Raw genomic sequence first — 24,821 nt, 5'->3', positions numbered from 1 at the left:
CCCTATCTGCCACTGATACTTCAAACTCCTGCTGGATCATATGGCCCAAGTGGCAGAGAAGCTTATATAGCAGGCTGGACCTATTATAGAGCCTTCTGTCCTGGGATACATGTAGCAACTTTTTGGCTCACTTAGTAAATGGGCCAGAATAGCACACTCAAATGGGGAATATGTTGCCTCCAAAATCCAATGAGGCCCACTTGGTTATACCTCTTCTTTGGTTGCAGGAGGTAAAGTGACAATTTATGCTTTACCTTAGAAGGGGTATCTCAATATGTCTGACTTACTGAATCCCTACAAATTTCACCAATGTAGGAGGCCCCTGATATTGGTTAGATTTTTGCTCATTGCCTAGCATGTAAATGTCTTACCAATAAGTCTAGAGTAATTGATTTCTCTTGCTCACTAGGTCCACTCAGCACAATGTCATTAATGTAATGGAATAGTGTGATATCTTGTGGAGGGGAAAGTGATCTTATGATCAAGATCCCCATGAATTAAATTATGACATAGGCCTGGAGAGTTGATATATCCCTGAGGCAGGGCAATAAAGGTGTAATGCTGGCCTTGTCACTAGAAAACAAACTGCTCCTGGTGGACCTTATGAATAGGGATGGAGGAAAAGGCATTTTCCAAATCAGTAGCTGCATAGCAGATACCAGGCAATGTGTTAATTTGTTCAAGTAATTAAAGAGCATCTGGTAGAGTCACTGCATTTGAAGTCACCATCTTGTTATGCTTACAATAATCTTCTATCATTCAGTGTTCTGTCCAGGCCAGACAGAAGAGTTGAGTGGGGATGTGGTGGGAATCACCATCTCTGCAACCTTCAAGTCTTCAATGGGGACCTAATCTCTGTGATTCCCTCTGGGAATGCAGGATTGCATTCGGTTCACTATTTTCCTAGGTAAAGGCAGTGCCTCTTGGCCTTTTCCACCATAATATCCCTTACTCCATAGATCAAGGAACCAGTGTGATATTCTGCCAGCTTCTCAGTATGTCTTTTACAGTTATTTATTCCAGAGCTGAGGAAACAACCACATGGTGGATTCAGGGATCCACCCGACTTCCTGTGAGATGGACCTCAGTTAAAACCCCATTGATCACCTGACCTCCATAAGACCCTCCTCACACTGGAGGGCCACAGTTGTGTTTGTCTCTCCTGGAACCACTGTCCCTTCAGAGTCAGTGTCTGGTGGTCCCCCAAAATATTATTTTCCTTTTCCCCAGTGCACAATTATCCTAGTATAAAGCTGTAGGTCCCTTTAAGGAAGCCTTGGAAAATTAACAGTATAAATATTTTGTGTGTACTGAGGTACTTCCTCAAAGGTACCCAGCTTCCCTTTCTTTTTTTTCTTTTTCAGCATAACAGTATTCCTTGTTTTTGCACCACACCCAGTGCTCCATGCAATCCGTGCCCTCTCCAATACCACCACCTGGTACCCCAACCTCCCACCCCCCGCCACTTCAAACCCCTCAGATTGTTTTTCAGAGTCCACAGTCCCAGCTTCCATTTCATCTAAGTAACTCCGGGTTTGCAAACTGGCTCAAGTCTGAGGAGAAGCCATGACTATTTTTATAATTCAGATTAGACTTTTGTTCACTTGACCTAGAACTTCTCTGCTTATCCAGAACAAGTAAGATTTTCATAGGCTTCCTATCTGTTTCACCTCTAGGCACACTATGACCAATAGGCCAACACCATGATCCGTGCATGTCAGCCTATCCCTATTACTATGCTAACTCTGCTATCTATTATGGTACGCAGGCTCTCCTTGCCTTACGCAGTTGAGTGCCACAATTAGATATTTAACACCCCCGGACCCAATTATTGTTATTGTGATTAGGTTTCCCAATTCAGAGACTGCAGTTCTTCCTGAAAGGTCTAACATACAAAGAATGATCATAGTGCTCTTCAAGGATTCTAAGATTCTCCTCACAGATTTACTTCTTACAGTGGTGGGAAAGGCATGTCTTCTGGACCCTTCCAGGGTGGGTAAGTGGGTCTCAAATGACAAAACCACTCCAGCATCCCACCATCCCTGTCTTTGAATCCCTTTCTTCACATGAAATTGAGGGAGATCCAGCATTTCTCTCTCACTCACTGTGGGCCAACTTTTGGCCCATGCTTCAGCCCACCAACCAACCAAAGTGTTAGACCCTTTTTAACTCCCCAGGATGCAACGTTAAATAAAATTTTTTTAAAAAGTTAGCCCATATCAAATTCTGCCTGATCCAACATTATGTTTCTTCCATCATTATTCAACACCTTTAGTATCCATTACCACAAATATTCTTTCTGCATGAATTAGAAAACTCAAGTAGTTCTTTTGAAGTATAGCACACCACCTCATGGGTCATACTTTGTACCTCACCTTTAGGGTCCTGATGAGAACTGAGTTTACATATAGGTCTAGAGGCAAAGAGGGGTGGTGGGGGTGGGTCTTCAGAGAATCAGCATTGTCTTGCTTGGTAGTGGGGGAGGTCACTTCCCTCTCCTCAGACAATGTAGGCTTCAGACAGGGGTAAAGAGGTCACTTTTACTGAGGGTAGAGAAACTGCTTCCACTGTCAAAGATGATTTATCAGAATTTAGGTGTCTAGTGTTCCCAGCTCCATCAGGGTCTTCCCTGATCCCTTTCAGGATTCTATTCCTTCCCAATCAATGCCTTTAACAGTAGACACTCCATGAGGTTAGGAGTTCAACTCACATTGTATTTCAGTCAGATACAGAATGAGATTGTGAGTTTGATTTTTAACAATTTCAGCCTTGTGGTCATAGGAAAAAGGGTTTCTTTCAGAAAAAAAATGAAGACTTCAAGTTATTTCTGGGACTCTTGAGCTGGAAATTTGAACCAGGAGCTCATTCTTTTCTTTCCCCACTTTATCTAACATCATTAGGAGCAACCAACCGATCTCATTATACTTACTAGTTTGACAAAAATGTTTGAACATATCATAAATATGGTCACCCTGATCTTAGTTTCTTTTAAGTTTTGGAAAGGAATAAACAATGGTGATATTTTGCTTATCTCAATTGCCCCATCACACCATGGACTATCACTGCTCTCTTCACTACTAGAAATCATTAGTGTCTTTAAATCTAATCAGATTAGAAAACGAATTCCAGAAACCCCAGAATGAATTCAGAAAATTCCTCCTTAAAATTTTGTTCTTCTAGAAGCACTCTCAGGATGCCTCGGTGGCTCAGGTGGTTAAGCATCTGCCTTCAGCCCAGGTCATGGTCCCAGAATCCTGGGACTGAGTCCCACATTAGGCTCCCTGCTCAGCGAGAAGACTGCTTCTCCCTCTGCCCCTAGCCCCTGCTCATGCTCTCTTTCACTCATGCTCTCTTTCTATCAAATAAAATCTTTAAGAAAAATTAGTATCATTCTCCATACCAAAATCTGTACAACTCAGAATTCCCCAGAGAAAAGTGTGTGTGTATGTGCATGTGTGTATGTATGTGTATAATAAGAAATTGCCTCACATGATCATGGAGACTGGTAAATTCTAATCCACTGTGTGATCTATCAGGCTCAAGACACAGAAAAGCTGATGGTGATAAACTCTGAGAAGACCACCCAGAAAAGGTGATAGTGCAGATGAAATCCAAAAGCAATGTATTGAAGAAAGTCTCTCTTTTTTGTGGAGGCTAGTCTCTTTGTTCTATTCAGACCTTCAACTAATTGGATGAAGCCCACCACCTTATGGAGAGCAATCTGCTTACTGGAAGTTCACTTATTCAAATGCTAATCTCATCCAAAAACCATCATACTTTCCAAGTTGAGCTATAAAATTAACTGTTTTAGTCTCTCAGGTATCGTTCACATAGTATTTTGTTTTTCCCATATGTTAGAACTAATAACTTGCCAATACTTATCCTTACTTTGAGGACAACTCATTTTTACATCTTTCTTGAGCAATGTTAATTTTTTTTCTCAGGACCCTCTGCTTAAAAATCACATTTTCATTCTCTACCTTAGAACTCTTCTCTTTGGGGGCAGAAGGGTTTGTTCTCTTTCCCCCTTGCTTTCATCTTATTACCAGTTTTCACTTCCAGTTTATTCTTTAGTCAAATTGATGATGTTCATCTCCAGTTAGCCGTGTTTGTTCTCTTTTCCACACTTGGAAAAACGTCACTTCTACCTTCAGTAGATTCTCCTCCATGTTTCAGTCTCTCTGAGGAGACTTCTGGGTCCTGCCAGCCCATGAAGATGGTCCCCTCTGTACTCTGCAGGATTCCTGGGTCCCAAACCCTCTAGCACTCTGTTGGAAGGGTCAGGTGTGGGACATATCAGTGTTTGCCAAAAAGCTTCTTGAGGATGGGATCCTGTCTTCTGCTAAATCCTCCAGCATCTGACTCTGTGAGCTATCAGTGTAAGACCAAATTACTGAGTGTTGCCATGTAACTCTTTTCTTTGGCTTCAGTCTCCATTGGATTCCTGGGCCACACTAAAGATGCAGTGACAATTTAGTAAATGCAAAACTTTAAAAGGAACCTGGGACTTTTCTCATGACCTACAGCATGGCTGATACTTCAGAAAAAGATTGTGAGACAAAGCACTTCCTAGTTCTTTTTCCCCCACTCTAGCCTTGCTGTCCCAGTGGTCCTGAAACAGCAATTTCTGGACATATTTTTCTTCAGAAGCACCTGGGAGCCTGGAACTTGGCTATCTTGGAGGCCAGCCAACCAGAATGTCCACCATCAAAGGACATCTTCAACACACAGTTCCCTTTTCCTGTTCATAGCATTTTTATTTCTGTGTAGGGCACCACCTACACCCACTATCAGTTCACATAGTTCTAAATGGATGGCCCTTTGCTGGCTCCTGGAGTGGACTTCAAGCCTCACCTAGAAGAATGCCACTGTTAGCCACAGTGACTGGGGCAGCAATGGACTGTGGGCTTATGAGCTATGAGAATTAATTGCTGAGATTATCAGGAAGAAGGCTCTCTCTTTTGACTGGGGCTATTAAACTGGTAGGATGCAAACTGGAGGTACTGGTAGTCATTATGGTCACCACTTGGAAGCCCTTTTTGAGGGTGATAACTCTAAAAAAAAAAAGTCCTTGTTGACATTTGTTGAGTCCCTAGATTCAGCCATGCCCAAAGCCAAATACCACTCCTGTTTTTTTTCTGCTATGTACATCTACATCTATAAATAACAGTTTTGACTTTAGATAGTTTGAGATAGATAACTCACTTGCATTGGAAAGAGTCCTGACTAATGGAGGAACCCAAAACCTAGTCCGCAAGGCAAGGCTCCACCCTGCCTCTCTGGTCTTACTATCTATTGTCACCTTCAGTTCCTGGCCCTTAGATCTAATCTGTAGCCTATCTGTCTGTTGGTGGTACATTTTCACACAGCTTCACTGGTTGAGGAATAGCATCTGCTTTATTATCAGTAGAAAATGTCCCAGCATATCACGTAGGACAGAAGTGAAATCAGGATCGAGAATCTGGGGCTTCCTGGCTCTGGAAATTCTGCAGCGTGGGACCTCATTTGTTTCCTGTTGGGAGGAGCTTTCATTTCCTCAGCATCAAAGGGCCTTCCCTCTATCTCGGTCACTTTCTTAATCCAGAGGTTGTAATTTTCTAACAAGGTGTATATTCCTGGTGTGTTTTTCTGTCCACAGCTCTTGCCCCAACTGATAATGCCCACCTGATACCAGGTCTTGTCCGACTCTGTGGTGCAGACCAGAGGGCCCCCACTGTCACCCTGTGGGCAGAGAACACGGTTCAATAGTTAGTCCCATTCTAGACTGCTCATTTAAGACAAAGCATAAGTCACTCATTGAGACAGTGCACTGATCTCCCCTGTTCCAGGCTGCCAGAAGAGATGTTATCATTGCTGACCATGCCCACCCCTCTCCTGGGTCCACAGGAGCAGTATGCTGCTGTCAGGCTAGCTCTGAGAGTTATAGACAGTGGAGAGGACAAAACTGAAGAGGGAGGAGAGAGAGGGAGTTGGTGAGAGAATAACTGCATATAGCACAGAAGAGGGGAGTTGGAGGAGAGAGCAAATGCTGCACAGACCAAGAGGAGTGGAAGCTAGTTTTTTGGGCCTTACCAAATGAGCAGCTCTGGAAAGGGCTGTAAAAGAAAATAACAAAAGCAGGATATGAGAAGTATTGTTAGAGTTGGTAGAAATGCATTGAATCTCCTTTCGTGTTCTTCTAGAAGCATGAAGGAGAATGATGTTCCTTTTTAATTCTTTGGTGTGAGTGTCTGTCTGCAAGCGACCTAAAGCTTTTCTGAATGCATGACGCATCTGGGATGGAATCACAAGGGCCAATGGCTCCCATGATTACATATATAGAAAATATATACCAAGTCCTCCTGTGTACCATCTATCTATCTATCTATCTATCTATCTATCTGTATATATATGTATGTATATGCGGCTTTCTTCTACCCATTTTAATATATGCAAAATTAAGTTTAAGGAGACTCTAAAAGCTTGATCAGAGCTACACCATAGCCCAGCCAGAACTGGAACCAGGACTTCCTGATGCCAAAGCACACATTCTTTCCACCTTGCTACTTGCCTTTCATGGAAGTTGCTGAGTGTCTACAATCATTCAGGAGTCCTTTCTGCAATGGAGAAATAGCCTCTTTTCCAAGATCATGAACAGGTGGCTAGAATGAATGGAATCTTACAACAAGCTCTAACAGAAGGAGAAGGATTACCAATATTTCCTGGACACGATACATTGAGGCACAGTGTTAGCCCGTGGATTTTTGTTTCTCATCAATCACATTATCTCAGTGAGGTAGGTATTTTTTTTTAAGATTTTATTTATTTACTCGACAGACAGAGATTACAAGTAGGCAGACAGGTAGGCAGAGAGAGAGAGGCGGAAGGAAGCAGGCTCCCCACTGAGCAGAGAGCCCGATGTGGGGCTCGATCCCAGGACCCTGGGATCATGACCCAAGCCGAAGGCAGAGGCTTTAACACACTGAGCCACCCAGGAGCCCCAGTAAGGTAGATATTTTGATTCCCATTTTATAATTCCAAATTTGAAGGTTAAAGAGGTTTGATCACTCTCATTTAACAAATCTTCACTGAGGGAAAAACTAATCGTCAGGCCTTTGGGATACAAGACCTTATGCTCTAGTGGAAGAGATCAAAAAGTAAGCAAAAAGGATCAACTGTGTTTGATGGGACAGGAGTATGAACACAGTAAAGGAGGAGTACAAAGCAGGGAATAAATTGATTCTGTTGAGGGAAAGTTCTGTCAGGGTAGACTTCAAAGCATTTAGTCTGAAGGGTACATAGGAATTTGACAGGAAGTGTGTGTGTGGCAGGGGACTGACTGGAGGGGAATCAGACAGGAAGTAGAGGAACTAAGAGGAGGACATAAAAATGAAGATCTGAACCAGGGATGACTTTGGATATAAATGATTAACTAGTTCCCAGGTCATAGAGTGTGGATAGCAGAGATAAAGTGTAGAGGGGAGATAATGAATAAATGTGTTCAAATGGAGTTTGGGTTGACTGAGGGGTGCATCACCAAGCAGAGGGATACACAGAGCAGAATTACAAAGAGGTCATGGCTCAAGGACATCCAATAAATGTGGTACAAAATCAAAATTGCCCTTTCCAGTATAAAATGTTGTCTCTAACACTTGTCTGGTTTTTGTGGGTGTTTTTGTTTGTACTGGTTTTGTTTCAGTCATTGGGCAAGAACCAAATAAATAGAATCTCCTCTCTACTAACTCCTTCCATAAATTTTGTTTTTATAATGTTCCTCATTTTATGAAGGGGTGAATGTTATTAAAAATCTCATTAGGAGCGCCTGGGTGGCTCAGTGGGTTAAAGCCTCTGCCTTCGGCTCAGATCGTGATCCCAGGATCCTGGGATCGAGCCCCTCATCAGGCTCTCTGCTTGGTGGGGAGCCTGCTTCCTCCTCTCTCTCTGCCTGTCTCTTTGCCTACTTATGATCTCTGTCTGTCAAATAAAATCTTTTTAAAAAAATCTCATTTTTCTGTTGCCTTGATTATTCGTTATTTTCTTATACAACTGTCCCCGGGCAAGTAACTCTTCTAAGCTGCAGTTTCCACATAGTTCAAGTGAAAATAATACCAAGTACTTGCCAAGACTGTCGGCAGATAAAATTTTAAGAATCTATGAATCACTCATCCCAGGGTAAATGCTATGTAGTAAAAGCCCTAGAAATATATTAATATTGTTATTTTTACCCTTATGTGTTACAAACATTGCTTGTATATTTAGGAAATAGAGATTCTCCTCACAGACTGCTGGAGCCAAGAAGGATGTCTGTAAATACATGTCCTTTTATCCATGAACCTTTTTTTTTTCTTTCTGTTGGAAAGAAAAGCACACATTGCTTCAAAGGAGGGTCTGGTCTCAAACAGTTAAGGACCTGGTGCTGATGACAACCTAAGTGGGACTTTCTTCCAAAGATGAAGTCTGATAGCCAACTGTCTGTCTGATTAGAAACATACTGACCATGAGAGCCTGGAAGTTCACCTCTGTGAGACAGTTAATTATACCATGTCATTACTCCTCTCTGTTTTGGGGTAGAAGCAGATGACTCAGCTTTCAGCCTGGCACCACTACCACCTGGACTTCGCACAAGTCGCTTAAATTCTAATCCTTCTTTTCTCATCTATTAATCAGGGAAAGTGAGAGCTGCCCAGCCCCTTGTTCAGGGTAGTGGAGAAAATGAAAATACTGAGTATGTGTAAAAGAGCTATGAACTTATTACACTGCTTTGGATCCAATCAGATAGTGAAGGGAATTATAGATGATTAAAATAAATATTATCTCACCTGTGAAGCAGAGTCTTGATTAAATATTTCTATATATTTCTTCATAGTTTTTAAATCTGTGATTCTAGGAGCACCTGGCTGACTCAGTTGGTAGAGCATGTGACTCTAGATCTCAGGGCTGTAAGTTCGAGCCCTATGCTGGGTGTAGAGATTACTTAAAATAATTTTTTTTTAAATTAAATAAAAATAAAGTGTCTGTGATTCTAAAAGTCAAAGAATCTATGTAGTGAAATAAGACATCTGTGACAGCAGCAGGGATGATGAGCTCAAGATAACACAGGGCAGTGGAACTACTCTGTATAATACTATAATGATGGCTATGCGTAATTAGACTTTTTTCTTAACTTACAGGATTCATAACACCATAAATGAACCCTAAAGTAAGCTACGAACTTTTGGTGATAGTGATGTGTCCGTATCAGTCTGTAGGTTGTAATAATTGTACCCCTCTGTTGGGGGATGTCGATAGTGCAAGAGGTTAGACATGTGGGAACAGGGGTAAATGGGAAATCCCAATACCTTCCTCTCAATTTGTTGTGAACCCAAAACTCTCTAAAAAAAATAATGTGATAAAAAAAATAAATAAAGTGGATCAGGTCTAAATCAAGTCAGCTTGGCAGTCCCATAACCAGACTTCTCAGCAGCCCAGTTGGATGCCAGTTCTTAACCTGCAGACTCTTAGCCTCCTTGAGGACCTCTCTCAAGTGTCCCCTCCCCTAGGGCCATTTTATGGACAGATAGTTGTTGGCTTACTTGGAAGGTTCATCTATTTGGCAAACATTTTTTGAGGATTTTTCATGTGCCAACCACTGTGCTATGCAGTGAGAATTTACACATGAGTAAGACAACAATTCTGTTGGAGCTGAGAAGACAGACCTGAAAACAGTTAGTTCATTGTTATGACTGTTGCTCTGGAAAGTTGATAGTCCTTCACAAAAGTATTAAATTACTAGCTGGCAATAAGTTTGATTTTATATTGTTTGACTATGCCATTTAAAAATTAGTTTTTAATTAAACTTTTTAATTTTCATAGTGTAACCTGAGTAAGGATATTACAAAGAGGAAAAGTGTTGGGAAATGTTAATGAAAAATCCATTTTTCCATTGTTAACACTTAATTTTAATTTGTATTTTAAGTATAGCATCATCATATTGTTATTATTTTGAACATATCTAAATGTTTTCATTATAAAATTATCATTTCCCTGAATTATATGATGATATGGTTTGTAGAAGTTTGCTAAATTTAAAAGCATGATTTTATTTTTAAAGACTATTTTTGAACCCAGGGGACTACCTGCCTAGTTTATCTGTTTTAAAGTGATGATAATATTAAATAATTTTATAAAAATTTCCTTGACTGCATCACTGTCAGCTTATTGTTAATGATAGAAAGCTGTCCAAACAGAAAGCAAAGATTTTCACTTCACGATTTTATAAAAACAAGGCCTAAAATGATAACCACACCTTAATTTATAATATTCTTAAGTAATAGACAATTAATTTTAGAAGTTTTCACTACAGTACATTTTGATGGGAGAGGTCTTAAAGAAAAAGTCCTAGATTCTAGATAGTGGATCCAGCCACTGCTTGACCCTTGATGCCTTTGAAGTTTGCCACAGTTGGCTTTGGCTGTTTGAATGTGGGACAGTGTTAAATCAAAGAGATTGAAATGGTCCAGAGGGAGTGCCCATGGGGCCTGATTGTTATATTCTTGGGTAAGCGGTGGGGATGACAGCAAGTCTTCCATGCCTGGCACATACCTCCCCTGCTGATCTTGTTCTGTCCAGCTCTCCAGACTCGTCTCTTATAATTTCTAGCTTCCGAAATCCTGGAGATTCCCTGGGCGCATGATGCTGTTTCAAGCTTTTATGATTTTTCCCACATTTTCTCCAACTTCCCTCTCATTCCAATCTTATCTGTTAAATGTTGTTTCCCCTTTTCTATTGATCTTGGGAGCCCTTTGGCTCATGCTTCCGTATGAAATAGTTGCTCTCTGAGTCTGTGATAGAGCTAGGATCTGAGATCTTTCTGTAACTGCTATTATTGGGAAGCTTTGTCTTCTTTTTATTATTTAATTTTGATATAACTGTGGTTGTGTAAGGCAATGACTGTAATGTTGTAATTGTATAATGCTGTTGTAAGAAGTGTATGTTATAATGCTAAAATGCAGTTGTAAGAAGTAATACAAAGAGATCCCGTGTTTTCTCCAGTAATAACATCTTTATATGTTTCTTCCAATAACAACATCTTACAAAACTACAGTACAATAGCACAACCAGGATGTTGGCATCTACACAGGGATCCCTCATGTTGCCCTTTCTGGGCTGCCTCCATGTCTATAATTTTGTCATTTCTAGAATGTTTTGTAAATGGAATTATTCGCTGTGGGACCTCTGGAGATTGGCTTGTTTCACGGAGTGTAAGTCTCATGAGATCCATCCACATTGGTGCATGTATTAACGGTGTATTTTTGTTATAGCTGAGTGGTATTGCATGGCATTGATGTATTATAGTTTAGCCATCCACATCTTTAAAGAAATTTGTTTCCAATTTTTGTCTATTATGAATGCTATAAACACTCCTGGGCAGGTTTCAATGTGAACACAAGCCTTCATTTGTCCAGAATAAGTGCCTAAGAGTGGCATTAGCTGGCTTGTATGGCAGGAGTGCATTCCATTTTTCAAGAAACTGCCAGTTTTCCAGAGTGGTTGGACTATTTTACATTCCTACCAGGAATGCATGAGTGCTCCAGTTCCTCTGCATTTTTGTCAGCATTTGGTGGTGTCACTATTTTTTTTTTAATTTTCAGCATAACAGTATTCATTATTTTTTCACCACACCCAGTGCTCCATGCAATCCGTGCCCTCTATAATACCCACCACCTGGTACCCCAACCTCCCACACACCCCCCCCCCCCCCGCCACTTCAAAACCCTCGGATTGTTTTTCGGAGTCCATAGTCTCTCATGATTCACCTCCCCTTCCAATTTACCCCAACCCCCTTCTCTCTAACTCCCCATGTCCTCCATGCTTTTTGTTATGCTCCACAAATAAGTGAAACCATATGATAATTGACTCTCTCTGCTTGACTTATTTCACTCAGCATAGGTCATGTTCATGTTGCTACAAAAGTTGGGTATTCATCCTTTTGATGGAGGCATAATACTCCATAGTGTCTATGGACCACATCTTCCTTATCCATTCGTTTGTTGAAGGGCATCTTTGTTCTTTCCACAGTTTGGCGACCATGGCCATTGTTGCTATGAACATTGGGGTACAAATGGCCCTTCTTTTCATGACATCTGTATCTTTGGGGTAGATACCCAGTAGTGCAATTGCAGGGTCATAGGGAAGTTCTATTTTTAATTTCTTGAGGAATCTCCACACTGTTCTCCAAAGAGGCTGCACCAACTTGCATTCCCACCAGCAGTGGAAGAGGGTTCCCCTTTCTCCACATCCCCTCCAACACACGTTGCTTCCTGTCTTGTTAATTTTGGCCATTCTAACTGGTATAAGGTGATATCTCAATGTGGTTTTCATTTGACTCTCCCTGATGGCTAGTGATGATGAACATTTTTTCATGTGTCTGATAGCCATTTATATGTCTTCATTGGAGAAGTGTCTGTTAATATCTTCTGCCCATTTTTTTATATGATTGTCTGTTTTGTGTGTGTTGAGTTTGAGGAGTTCATTATAGATCCTGGATATCAAGCTTTTGTCTGTACTGTCATTTGCAAATATCTTCTCCCATTCCGTGGGTTGCCTCTTTGTTTTCTTGACTGTTTCCTTTGCTGTGCAGAAGCTTTTGATTTTGATGAAGTCCCAAAAGTTTATTTTTGCTTTTGTTTCCTTTGCCTTTGGAGATATATCTTGAAAGAAGTTGCTGTGGCTGATATCAAAGAGATTACTGCCTATGTTCTCCTCTAGGATTCTGATGGATTCCTGTCTCACGTTGAGGTCTTTTATCCATTTTGAGTTTATCTTTGTGTACAGTGTAAGAAAATGGTCGAGTTTCATTCATCTACATATAGCTGTCCCTGCCATCTTGTCCCCCTGTCACTATTCTTTTTAAGCCATTCTGAGAGGTATGGATTGATAGCTCATTATACTTTTAATTTTCATTTGTTTAATGGTTAATAACATTGTACTTCTTTTCATGTTCTTATTTGCCCTCTGTATATCTTGTTTAGTGAAATGTCTGTCCATGTCTTTTGCCCATTTCCTAACTGGATAGATTTTTTTCTACCATTGAGTTTGAGAGTTCTCTATATGTTCTAGATAATTCCTTTGTTGGATATCATCTCCCAGTCTATAGCTTTGTTTTCATCCTTTTGTAACAGCACTCCAATCAGTCTTAAGTGTTGACTTGCTTCATCTTAACACACTCCTTACTTGCTGACCTGAGTCCCCTGATCTCTAACAGAATGAACTTACTTTCTTTGAGGTTTTGTAGACCATGGGCCTTGAGGAGTGAAGGACTAGAACTTTCCCATGCCACAGAAGCCAGCAAGTCTATTTGAAACCTCCTCAGCTTTCTGATTAGCTAAAAAAAATTTTAAAAAAATTAAAAAAAAAATTTTTTTAAGGTCATACAAATGATTTTTACTGTCCTCTCTTTGTGCATCTGTAGACCTGGAACACCTTTGCAGAAAGAACAGAGTACTCCCAGTACCAGATCCCCTTACATTGGAATAATGCTTACAGCTGGCATCATCAAGTCTTCATGTAATCAAGAAACATGGCTGCCACTTCCTTTGCTGATTAACCACACTAAACCCCTTTAAAAATCCAGGACCAGGCAGAAACATAAGAGTTGGCTTTTGTTCAAAAGTCCATCTTCTCCCTGGGTTGCTGGTTTCCTGAATAGAGCTCTAATTTCTTTCCAGTCAAAAACCTGTCTCTTGAGTAATGGCCTTTCAAGTGACTGGGAAGCTGAACTTGGATTTGGTAACACTCTTAATGGGGTCTTTCACAGAACAAATTTTTTTTAATTTTGATGAGGTCCAGTTTATCAGTTTTTCCTTTTATGAGTTGTATCTTTGATGTTATTCTATGTCTCAAGGATTGCCTGTGTTTTTTACTAAACTTTTTATAGTTTTACATTTAAGTTCATGATGCATTTTGAATTGTTTTTCTTTAAGGACTATTTATTTGAGAGAGCATGAGCAGGAGGGAGGGGCAGAGGCAGAGGGAGAAGTAGGCTCTCTGCTGAACAAGGAGCCTGACATGGGGCTCCATCTGAGGACACGGAGATATGACCTGAGCCAAAGTCAAATATTTAACTGACTGAGCCACCCAGGCACTCCTTAAGTTAACTTTTAATTGAACTTATTCTAGGAATTAATGGTTCTCAATGAAAAATATAGATTTATCCTAATTTTTGGCTTTATTTTTCCTTATTTTCTTTATCCTATGATTATCAATAAATTAAATCCATCTCTCTATTCTAGCTATGACAGATCCTACCTAGAGTATTGCCTGGAGTATTAGGTTATGAGACTGGTTGTTATTTAAAATCTTCAGTTTTAATAGGTTTCTTTGAAACTGGAGTCAGGGAGAGGGGATAGCAACTCTTTACCATGGGATTGGGGTGGAAGCCCTGATTCCCCAACTCAGGCCTGTGATGACACCTAAGGGAGGAGCAGGAGTGCTCAGTTATTCCTAGGTGGGGTGAAAGTCCAAGTTTCTCAGGTGCCTCCACTGACATCAAGGGGGGCAAAGGATGGCTGGTTACTACTAGATGGTAGTTAAAGTCCTGATTCTCCACATAGCTGCTTCTGTAACCACCACCATGGGCTAGAATGAAGTCGAGGTTTCCACTTGATCTTGGTTGATGGGTTGGGGGAATCAATTTTTTTCCTGTTCTTTTGTTTGAATACAATGTTTAATATCTGTTGTCAAAAAGTTTCTGCCTTCCTAGGTTGCTTCTTTCCTAGTCCAAAGAGAGGGAAATCTTTCTTGTTTTGTTCATTTTCATCTGCGCTCATTGGCATTCTGAGATGCAGACTCATCTAGCATCCAGTCTGGGATATATAAGAAGCAAAAAGAAAACCCAAGGAACTCACTGCTGGGTCCTTCCTTAAGTGTTGTATAGCCAATCAGTCCATATCTACCTTTCAGAGCCTTTATTTTTGTTCTATAATATAATGTCCAGTAGTTTTAGCTGTACTTAGTGGGAGGGATTGGGGGAACTATGTTTACTCCATTCTGTCTAGAACCAGAAGTTCCAATTCTCTTTTTTGTTTTATAATGTTAAATTGTCCAGAATGTGAAGAAAACACAAGGTTGACATGATGTTTGATACGATCTCTGGTTTTGGTCTGCACAATAATCACCATATGTGACTCCTGCTAAACAGAGTCATTTTTTCTCATGGACAGCGTTCATTCTTTCTCACCTCAGAGCCCCTCCTTTTCTCCCTGATTCCTTCAACCCCTATCCCAGCAACTCTCTTCCAAGACTTTATCTCACAGCCTAGCAGGAAAAATTATCATCTTCCAACAATGAACAATAACAGACAATTCTGTAGATAAACACTCTCCCCTTCCATGAGATAGCTTTTTCATTACTCTACAAAATATTTAACATCTGCATTCATAGTCATAGTTTTATGTCAGTGACCAGATCCATTGCCCAGCAAATGAGTAGAGCTAAGTGGGCTCATTAGGATGATGATGAACAGAGCATCTCCAAAGACAAAGAGAATGGTTTTAAAGACAATACCCATAATTCATCCTTAGAGCCACAGGAAGCTAATTCCCAAGGTTTTCCCCCCCTATTTTTTCTAGCATCAATCAAAAATGTTTTTCTTTTTAAATTGTGGTATTGATTTTATTTAAAACTAAGATACCAGTCTTTTGTCCCATGAAATCCATATGTATTTTCCAAATATTATAAATCTTTATTCAATGGCCTGCCCAGAAGTTTGTGGACTCCTTTAGGTTAGAAACTGTGTCTCATTCATTGTTGGATTCCCCAGGGCTTAATGTGCTCAACAGTAAATTAATGAAATAAAATTATTCCTTCTATGAATCTCAAATCCTGCTTGGCTTTCTCTTTTTTAAGAATTCCAAAAAATGGGAAAGCAGTGGAGCCCTATTTATGTAGTATATCTAAAGAGTAGAAATATTTATACAGTGTTGCTACATACTGACTCATGGACATGCACTGACATTCCAAGGACCTGACAATGAGTACTTCCCAATTCATGTCCCCATTTCCATGGTAGAGCCCTGAATCCCACACATTTTACAGACTCTTAACTGTCTATTCTCTATGAAGAGGCGATACCCTGCAATGGCAGCCCTGAGGTGATAAGAGTCTATAGGGTGAAGTTGGGGATACCCCTTAGTTACCTGGCAAGCATCAAAACTCTTATTCTGATAGCCAGCACACAGCATATTCTTGGTAAGTTTTGGAAATGCTTCTGAGCATTTCTCCCAATCCATGATGATCATTGGCACTTTCATCAGATCAGTTTTCACAGAGCTTTTATCATCTAGAAATCACATTAGAAAAGTCACTAGATAGCAGTCCCAGTGCTGATAATGCACCTAGATCACCCTGTGTATTCCTGTGTCCCATCAGCCACTTGTCTACTTTTCTTCATATCCTCCACTCCCCACTTCCTTTCAGTAATCCCATGCTATTCACTCATTCTACAATCCCAGGCTTTTCTAAACTATTCCCCACCTACTTGGATTATTCCTCTTATTCCAAATCATATTCCTGCTTCCAAGCAGACTTCCTCCTTGACTCCAACCAGCCCTACAGACTTGACTCCTTGAAACTGTCTATTGATCATTTCTCAGCATAAGACTGCCTCTTCAGCATGTATACCTATTGCTACTTCTTAGTAAATTTCTAAATTCTTCTCCTTATTGAGTAGTTTTAATTGCATAGGTATCTATCTGCCTCCTCCTCACTTCTAACTCTCCAGTAGTAGCCCAGAAACAGCGTTACTCTAGTTGTCTTCTCATTACTAAACACCTGAAATACCTACCATCTTCCAGATCCCAGCTGGTTGTAAAGCTCCCCATGGACCTAGGGTCTTGTTCAGGCCTGAGACAGAGCTGTGCTGTTCCCATCCGTTCCCCAACCTATTTTCTTTGGGGATAGTCCAATGGAGCTTTCATAATCCCTTTCTGCCCTAGTACAGCTCTTCCTATCTTGGCCAAGTAACAATTTAACAACAAGTAACAACAAATTCATTTCTAAGAATGGCTGGGCAACACTCCAGGACCATCAAATATCTAGGCTGGGACAGGCTTCTTGAATGCCTGTAGGAACCAGGTGGGAAACATCAATGTGTGAATCAAAGGAAATGCAAGAGAATAAAGAGTATGGGGGCCCCCCGGCAAACTGGAGAGTTTAAATTCAGTTAAACAAACAAACAAGAATGCTCTGTGCTGGCTGAATATGACCACACCTGGCGACTGGTTTGGACCTGGCATCTCAACTAGGGGCCTTGAGGAGTTGTTTCCTTGGCACTGGGAAGGGGCTGAGAGTTGGCCTCTGTGAGCCTCAGGTATGCAGGGATTTGCTCTAATGCAAGTATTTTTCTCCTTCCTCCTTCCTTCACTCTCCCTCTTTTCATGCTTCTGCCCACATCTTTAGATTTACTGGCCTCAGATGCCCATGATGTGGCTCCTCCCCCAGTAGCTCTCAGGAGATGCTGAGTGGACACATACCACTGTTGGTCTGACCCCATCCTGCCACCCAGCATTTGTGCCACAAAGAAGGGCTGGGCTTTCCAGGTATGCAGATGGGCTCTGTTAGTCCATTGAACCTGATGGGTGAGTCCAAGAGCAGCAAGGCGATATCATTGTCCATGCTGAGTCTTCGAAATTCCTTGTGAAGAACTATGCTGGTAACCCCCTTTATTTCCAGGGATGAGCTGCTTAAGTCATTGCTTCCCAACACAACGCTCAAGTCTGTTGGACTGGTGGCACAGAAACAGAGAGGAGGAAGGAGGTGAGGAAGAGGAGTCATGAAGGGCACAGAATTTATGCTGCCCCAAACCTCTAAATCCCCTATAGTTCTAGGGACCTTTCAGACTTGTCCTACTGGGGCTGTTGCTCAGAAGATGTAAGAATTTGAAAAAGGTAGAGGGAAGTGAAACACCAGGGGTGTCAGACTATAGCCATATTGCTGCTCCCGCACAGTCCTAGAGATGTGAATGAGATACTCCTGTCTAATGCTACCGAGAAAGTACTTAGCTTTGGGTATTCCAAAGAATACACAGGAGGCCACTTGGCATGGCTCAAACTCACTTCAGATAGGTAAGGTGTTATTACATTGATTTGCCTACCAGTCACTTGGAGACTCAGGCACAGAATTGAATCTAGACTTACTATTGATTAAGCATAAAAAATCTTAAATAATAATTTAAGCATTCCCTCAGGGCAAAATGGCCAGAAACTTCCCAATAGCCAATCCTTAAGTATATAATGGAAGCATATGTGACAAGTTTCCTTGGATATGCCATGATGAAACTTTCTCCTGTTTTTTTATTAATTTTTTAAAAAGTTAGACTTTCTGTGTATCTTCAAACTTTCTTGAGGTGGTGTAGCAGATATAGCAGAAAGCATAGGCACTGGAGCCAGGATTTAAATTCTATTTTTGTTTACTATATGTGCATCATGGGTGAGTCACCCAGTCATATTGGGCCTGTTTCCTTCTCTATAAAAATAGTATTGTTCATTCTACCTGCCTCAGAGTGTTATTGAAAGATTGAATGAGTTAAAATGGGATTATTCATCTACCTTGTTCACGTAGCTGAATGTCAGAATGAATAAGTTAATGCAAGTAATTTCTTAGCAGGTAACTGATTCATGATTAGTAAACAGTAAATGCTAGACTTACAACCAGTCTCTTGGAGTGCAGAGAAAACTCTCCAAGGAGCAAGTAAATATGGTGTCAGATAGCCCAGGATTCCTGACTTCCAAAATTAGCAGACTATCCTCCTAGAAGGTCTTACATGTCCTAGAAGAGGTGGGTGGAACAAGCCTTTGACCCTACAAAACCATGAATGCTCCTGAAGAGGACAGTGTTTGACCTCAGGGAAACAATAGTTATTTGTCCTGGGTGACAGTGAAGAGGGCATAGCAGATGCTACCTTCAGGTTCACTGCCTCCTCCTTCTTAGGGCTGGAAGGGTTGGGTGGTAGTCATTCCTGTCTGGCTCAGGACTGACCAGGTCTAGGATTTCCCTTAGCAATCAAGTTTTGCTGAGAGTGCCCTGGGAATGAACAGTGTCAGAAGCAACAAGAATGGGCTCTTAATACTTACAGTAGCTCTTCAAAAATTAAACAGTGAGCAGCAGTGACAATCCACCACTTGTTGATGATTGAGCCGCCGCAGAAATGTTCATTTCTTGCCTGAATACTCACCTGCCATGGGAACTCACCCACCTCAGCCTCCATCCCCCCTATGATTTTGGAATACTGAGCTCCTTCCTCAAAAATTGGTCTTTTACCACATTCTGGTGGATGAAAGAGAAAAAAAAAAAAAACAGGAAAAAATGCAACATTTTGTAATTGTCCACGAAGGCTTATAAGTAGTTATTATTATACCCTTTCCAGAAATGTGGAAACAGAGGCTGGCCCAGTGAAGCACCTTTAGGAAGACAAGTAAGCCAACAGATACTTTATTTTGCTGCAGAGGGTCTGGGACAAAAGTGTTGGCTCTGTCCCCTCTCTAGCATTGTGATCTCAGAAAAGTCACTTCATTGAGCTTGTTTCTAAGCTCTAGTCAAAGAAAAATGAGGGAAATATTTGTCCAGAGCCATCTCTGGAATGTTAGGCAGAATAATGACCCCACCCCCAATAGATATCCATGTCCTAATGGACCATGCCCTGGAACTTATGACTCTGTTACCTTTCAGGGAAAGGGGGACTTGGGAGATGGAATTAAAGTTGCTAATCCGCTGACCTTAAAATGGGGAGATTATCCTGAATAATGTGAGTGGGCCCAGTGTAGTTACAAGAGTCCTTAACATGGTGAAAGGAAGCAGGAGATAGATATGACTATTGAAGAAAGGCCTGCAGAGATGCATGCTGCTATCTTTGAAGATGGAGGGACTACCAGCCAAGGAATACAGATACCCTGTAAACCTAGAAAAGGCAAAGCTAAGATTCTCCCCTAAAGCCTCATATTAGGAACAAAGTCCTGCTCACAGCTTGATCTTTGCCCAGTGAGACCTGTGCACACTTTTATCCTACAAAAATGTAAGGTAAGAAATGGGTGTTAAGTTGGTGGTTGTTTGTTATAGCAACCATAGGAAACATACATGCAGGAAACAAGATGACCCAGAAAGGGTGTGGACCTTCTGCAAGTCCTGAGCCTAAGCCGTTTTAGGTTAAAACATTCTATTCCAGGCAGAGGAGCTCCATGCCCTGAGAAGCTGAGAGCAAAGGCTGTGGCTGCTCTTGCAGAGAAGAGATATTCACCTCTGGACAGAGTACAGATCCAGCACCTTGCCCACAGGAGGAGAAGCCTGTCCATTTATGTTGGTTGGCTTGAAAATTGCTTTGTACTCTGGAACAAGGAAAGAGTTTGACTCTAAGGAGCCTAAGATCTCCTCTTGTCTCTTTCTTGATGGCACTTTTGCAATTTTTCAGTCAATAAAGGTTTTGAGGATTTTGTAGTGTGGGTTGGATTGACCAAATAGTGGTCATGTTTTGCTTAAAAAAAAAAAAAAAGAACAACTAGAAAGAAAATTCAGCAATTTGCATCAAAAGACTTCAACTGTCAGTAATCTATAAAGGCTCTTTTGGATCTACACTCTTTTATTTACCAAACACAGAGTGCTTACTAGGTGTCATGCATTGTTACAAACACTCTACAAAGACCAATTTACTTAATTTTCATAATAATGCTATGAGATAGGTACTGTTATTATCATCCCCACTTTACAGTTGAGATAGCTGAGGGACAGAGAGGTTAAGTAATTTGCCCAAGGTAACACAGCTAGTCATGGCCAGACCAAAATTTGAACCTAGGCAATCTGACTTCACAGTGAGTGCTCTTGGCACTACTCAGTGCCCCTCTCTGTCTGGAATATTCTTCTCTCAGATGGTTGTGTGGCTCACTTTGTTTAAGCCTTTGTTCAAGAATCACTTCTTTGGAAAGTTCTCCCTAACCCCTCCTGTCCTGGTCTCTCTTTATCTCCTACCCTGTATTATATTTCTTCATCACTTTATCATTAAGTTGGAGATTATCCATCCCTTTTTGCCTCTGATATCAGAATGTAAGCTTCATCTGGGGAAGAAGACATGTCTGCCTTGTTGATAGTAGAATGATAGCATCATGATGAATTCCCAAAAGTTCATTTTTGCTTTTGTTTCCTTTGCCTTTGGAGACATATTTTGAAAGAAGTTGCTGTGGCTGATATAGAAGACGTTATTGCCTATGTTCTCCTCTAGGATTCTGATGGATTCCTGTCTCACATTGTGGTCTTTTATCCATTTCGAGTTGATCTTTGAGTACGGTGTAAGAGAATGGTCAAGTTTCATTCTTCTACATACAGCTGTCCAATTTTCCCAGCACCATTTATTGAAGAGCTGTCTTTTCCACTGTATATTTTTTCCTGCTTTGTCAAAGATTATTTGCTCGTAGACTTGAGGGTCCATATCTGGGCTCTCTACTCTTTTCCACTGGTCTATGTGTCTATTTTTATGCCACTACCATGCCGTCTTGGTAATCACTTTGTAGTAAAGCTTGAAATGGGAAATAGTCAACAAAACAAAGAGGCAATGTATAGAATGGGAGAAGATATTTGCAAATGACAGTACAGACAAAAGGTTGATATCCACGATCTATAAAGAACTTCTCAAACTCATCACACACAAAACAGACAATCATATAAAAAAAAAAAATGGGCAGAAGACATGAACAGACACTTCCCCAATGAAGACATATAAATGGCTATCAGACACATGAAAAAATGTTCATCATCACTAGCCATCAGGAAGATTCAAATTAAAACCACATTGAGATACCACCTTACACTAGTCAGAATGGGCAAAATGAGCAAGACAGGAAACAACATGTGTTGAGAGAATGTGGAGAAAGGGAAACCCTCCTACACTGTTGGTGGGAATGCAAGTTGGTGCAGCCAATTTGGAAAACAGTGTGGAGATTCCTCAAGAAATTATGACCCTGCAATTGCACTACTGGGTATTTATCCCAAAGATACAGATGTATTGAAAAGAAGGGCCAACTGTACCCCAATGTTCATAGCAGCAATGGCCACGGATGCCAAACTGTGGAAAGAACAAAGATGCCCTTCAACAAACGAATGGATAAGGAAGATGTGGTCCATATACACTATGGAGTATTATGCCTCCATCAGAAAGGATGAATACCCAGCTTTTGTATCAACATGGACATGATTGGAAGAGATTATGCTGAGTGAAATAAGTCAAGCAGAGAGAGTCAATTATCATATGGTTTCACTTATTTGTGGAGCATAAGAAATAACACGGGGGACATGGGGAGATGGAGGGGAGAAGGAAGTTGGGAGAAATTGGAAGGGGAGATGAACCAGAGAGACTATGGACTCTGAAAAACAATCTGAGGGTTTTGAAGGGGCTGGGAGTGGGAGCTTGGGGGAGCCTGATGGTGGGTATTATGAAGGGCACGTATTGCATGGAGCACTGGGTGTGGTGCATAAACAATGAATTGTTACACTGAAAAGAAATTAAATTTAAAAATAAATAAAACAACAACAACAAAAATAATGATAGCATCACAGCTGGCATCGAGGGGACACTCAACAGGAATGAGGAATCCTCTGACTCAGTGGCTCCACTGCTGAGAACTATCCTAAGGGAAGAATCTGGAAGGCAGCAATTGAAAGATGTTCACTACAGTTGATCTCTATAACAGTAACAAATTGAAGGCATCCTCAATGTTATGACTAAAGTAGGGCACATGCATTCAGCCATAAAAGTTATGCTTATGAAGGGTTTTTAATGATGCGAGCCAAATGTTTAAGATACAATGTTGAAAGGGAAAAGTCAGGATAAAAAAAATATATGAACATACTGTTTTAATCATGTTAACAAGCTGCCCTGATGCTTGTGGGAGGAAATGTGTTATGACACTAAGAGTGATTATGAGCTTGAAGCTTGATCAAATTATGGATGATTGTTATGGGTACCAATCCTGTGACATCTCTGAGAAGCAGAATATGACATTTGATAAGAGGGTGGGCTCGGGTCCCACACCCCAAGACCAAATCCTGGCTCTGTTGCTTATTGACTGAATGATTTCAGTAAGCATTGGGGAAAACTACTTACCCTTGCTTACTCTCTTTCTTCATTATGAAAATGGACCTACCCTATAAAACATGTTTTACAGATTAAATGAGATAGTGGGCATTGAGGTGCCCAACACAGTGCTTGGCACAAAGTAAATCCTCAAGCTACATTAGCCGTCAGAATTTCTCATTTCATCTTGCCCCAAAGGCTCCATGGGCCTCATTCTCCATCTTCATCCTGAGAACAACCAATATCACCAGTGTAGAATTGTGTGGACTTGTCAGTTAATACTAGAGCATAAAACCCCTGAGTAGTGATGGAGGCAATGCTGAAATGGGTGAGAAGCAGCTGCAGTTGTAAACACTGTAAAGGGGCACGTTCTGCTGGTTCTCTTCCAATCCCTGACTCACTCACATTTCAGCCAACACCCAGGCCAGAATCTTGAGGAAGGCCAGGTGAATAGGCTGTGTTCTTTTCATGGGGTAGTGTGCGGAGAGGGAAATGCAGGCCCAGAGTCAGATGGGTGCAAAAATCCCTGCCCACTTCTGCACTATGTGACTTGGACAAATCTTCAACCTTCATAAGGCACAGAGTTGGTCACAAATGCATGGGGCTGAGAGTGGAGACCCCAATATAATGGGGTGGAAATTAAACATGGGGAATTACCTTACCCATGAGAGGCACTAAGTAACCCAGCTCCCCTCCAACCTCATCCAAGCCTTAGAGAGAGAACCCATCAAGGAACCAATGGTGAGGAGCTGCCCATTAAGAACAGAAGGCCCTGGCCTTCTGTCTGCATGTACACATGTGAATGTGCCCAGTTAGGCTTCTGCTCTGTACCTGCAGTTCCCCAGAGCTCTGTCATGCTTCTGACCCCCATTCTCTTTTTCCCCCGATTTGGAAATCTGATGCTCAGCTCATTCTGGGCACTTACTTCTAGGCCCTCCATTACTCATTCAGAGATGAAGTTTAGGATTTCAAAACTGAAACTTAAGATCAGACAGGCTGAACTCTGGGCTGGGGAAGAGGAGAAGAGTGGGAAGTATTTTTTGTGGGGGAGTGGTATGAGGGAAAACATGAAGCTACTACTCTTGTGCCCTTGTGGGCCAGCCTCTTAATGACCAATTAGCTAGTTAATGAGCTCAATAATCACATCTCTCCCTTAGCCCTTAATGCTCACCACTGACTGGATGAAAGTGATGTGAGCAGGGCCACTGTCATGCCCAACCCCACCTGGGAGAGCTGTTCTGGCCACTGGGAGAAGAGACCACATACCAAAATGTACGCCTTTGACTTGGAACATGAGCAGCAGAATTGATAACAGGAGCATGGCCCTTGGCTTTGATGTTGGCCTAGGAGGTGATGGAGGCCAGGGATCAGGGATATGATGCTGATAGAGCCTCCCTTCTTATAGCCAGTTCCTGGCCAATGATGTCACAATGGGCTGTGGAGTTTAAGAACTCAGACAGGTCATGCAGGCTTCTCTTCTTGCCATTTTGTTTCTAAGAGGGTTGCTCAGGGGTAGTACCCCATCCTTGAAGGTGTCTAGTCTGAGCTTCCCTTCTCACTGATCTGGTTAGGACCCACCTCTCACTGAGTCCTTGGCAGAAACCTTGCTTTTGGCCCTTGTCACTCCCATGTGTTTTAAGGCTCAAATGCAGCCTCTTTCACAAAGCCTGTCATGTCAGGGGCTCTCTGTGAATGTGTGTATAATGCCTAAGGGAAAGGTTGCCAGGCTGGGCCTGTAGATTGGGGAGGA

At 41.4% G+C, this 24,821-nt stretch overlaps 1 protein-coding gene across 4 annotated transcripts; it reads right to left on the bottom strand.

Annotated features, from left to right (window-relative positions):
- Positions 1–5,376: 5,376 nt before the first annotated feature.
- On the bottom strand, positions 5,377–24,461 carry PRSS55 (serine protease 55). 4 transcript variants are annotated; one of them, XM_004766061.3, is made up of 6 exons: positions 24,338–24,461; positions 19,089–19,281; positions 17,490–17,740; positions 16,155–16,297; positions 6,073–6,095; positions 5,498–5,721 (listed from the first exon to the last, which is right to left on the bottom strand). In XM_004766061.3, exons 1-6 carry the CDS (start codon positions 24,390–24,392, stop codon positions 5,598–5,600), a joined length of 789 nt encoding a protein of 262 aa, XP_004766118.1. In that variant the 5' UTR covers positions 24,393–24,461; the 3' UTR covers positions 5,498–5,597. The 4 variants fall into 4 exon arrangements, 3 of the variants coding, with proteins under 3 accessions (XP_012918737.1, XP_004766118.1, XP_004766119.1); XM_004766062.2 differs by lacking the exon at positions 6,073–6,095 and adding an exon at positions 8,259–8,328 and having other exon boundaries at positions 5,633–5,721; XR_200470.3 differs by lacking the exon at positions 6,073–6,095 and adding an exon at positions 8,205–8,328 and having other exon boundaries at positions 5,634–5,721.
- Positions 24,462–24,821: the final 360 nt, after the last annotated feature.

Source organism: Mustela putorius, unplaced genomic scaffold (assembly GCF_011764305.1).
Source record: "Mustela putorius furo isolate JIRA1106 unplaced genomic scaffold, ASM1176430v1.1 tig00000242_pilon_pilon_pilon, whole genome shotgun sequence".
NCBI classification, from domain to species: Eukaryota; Metazoa; Chordata; class Mammalia; order Carnivora; family Mustelidae; genus Mustela; species Mustela putorius.
The sequence above is the reverse complement of the archived record's forward strand: the minus strand, read 5'-3'. Positions and strand labels throughout refer to the sequence as shown.

Excerpts from the sequence above, each read along its gene's own strand:
- PRSS55 (XM_013063283.2), bottom strand. The coding sequence starts at position 24,392 with ATGCTCCTGTTATCAATTCTGCTGCTCATGTTCCAAGTCAAAGGCGTA. Across the intron at positions 16,298-17,489 it reads ATGGGGTCAGACCAACAGTG|ATGATAAAAGCTCTGTGAAA; the intron begins GTATGTGTCCAC and ends TGTGATTTCTAG. Across the intron at positions 5,722-16,154 it reads AGAGTTTTGATGCTTGCCAG|GGTGACAGTGGGGGCCCTCT; the intron begins GTAACTAAGGGG and ends CTCTGCCCACAG.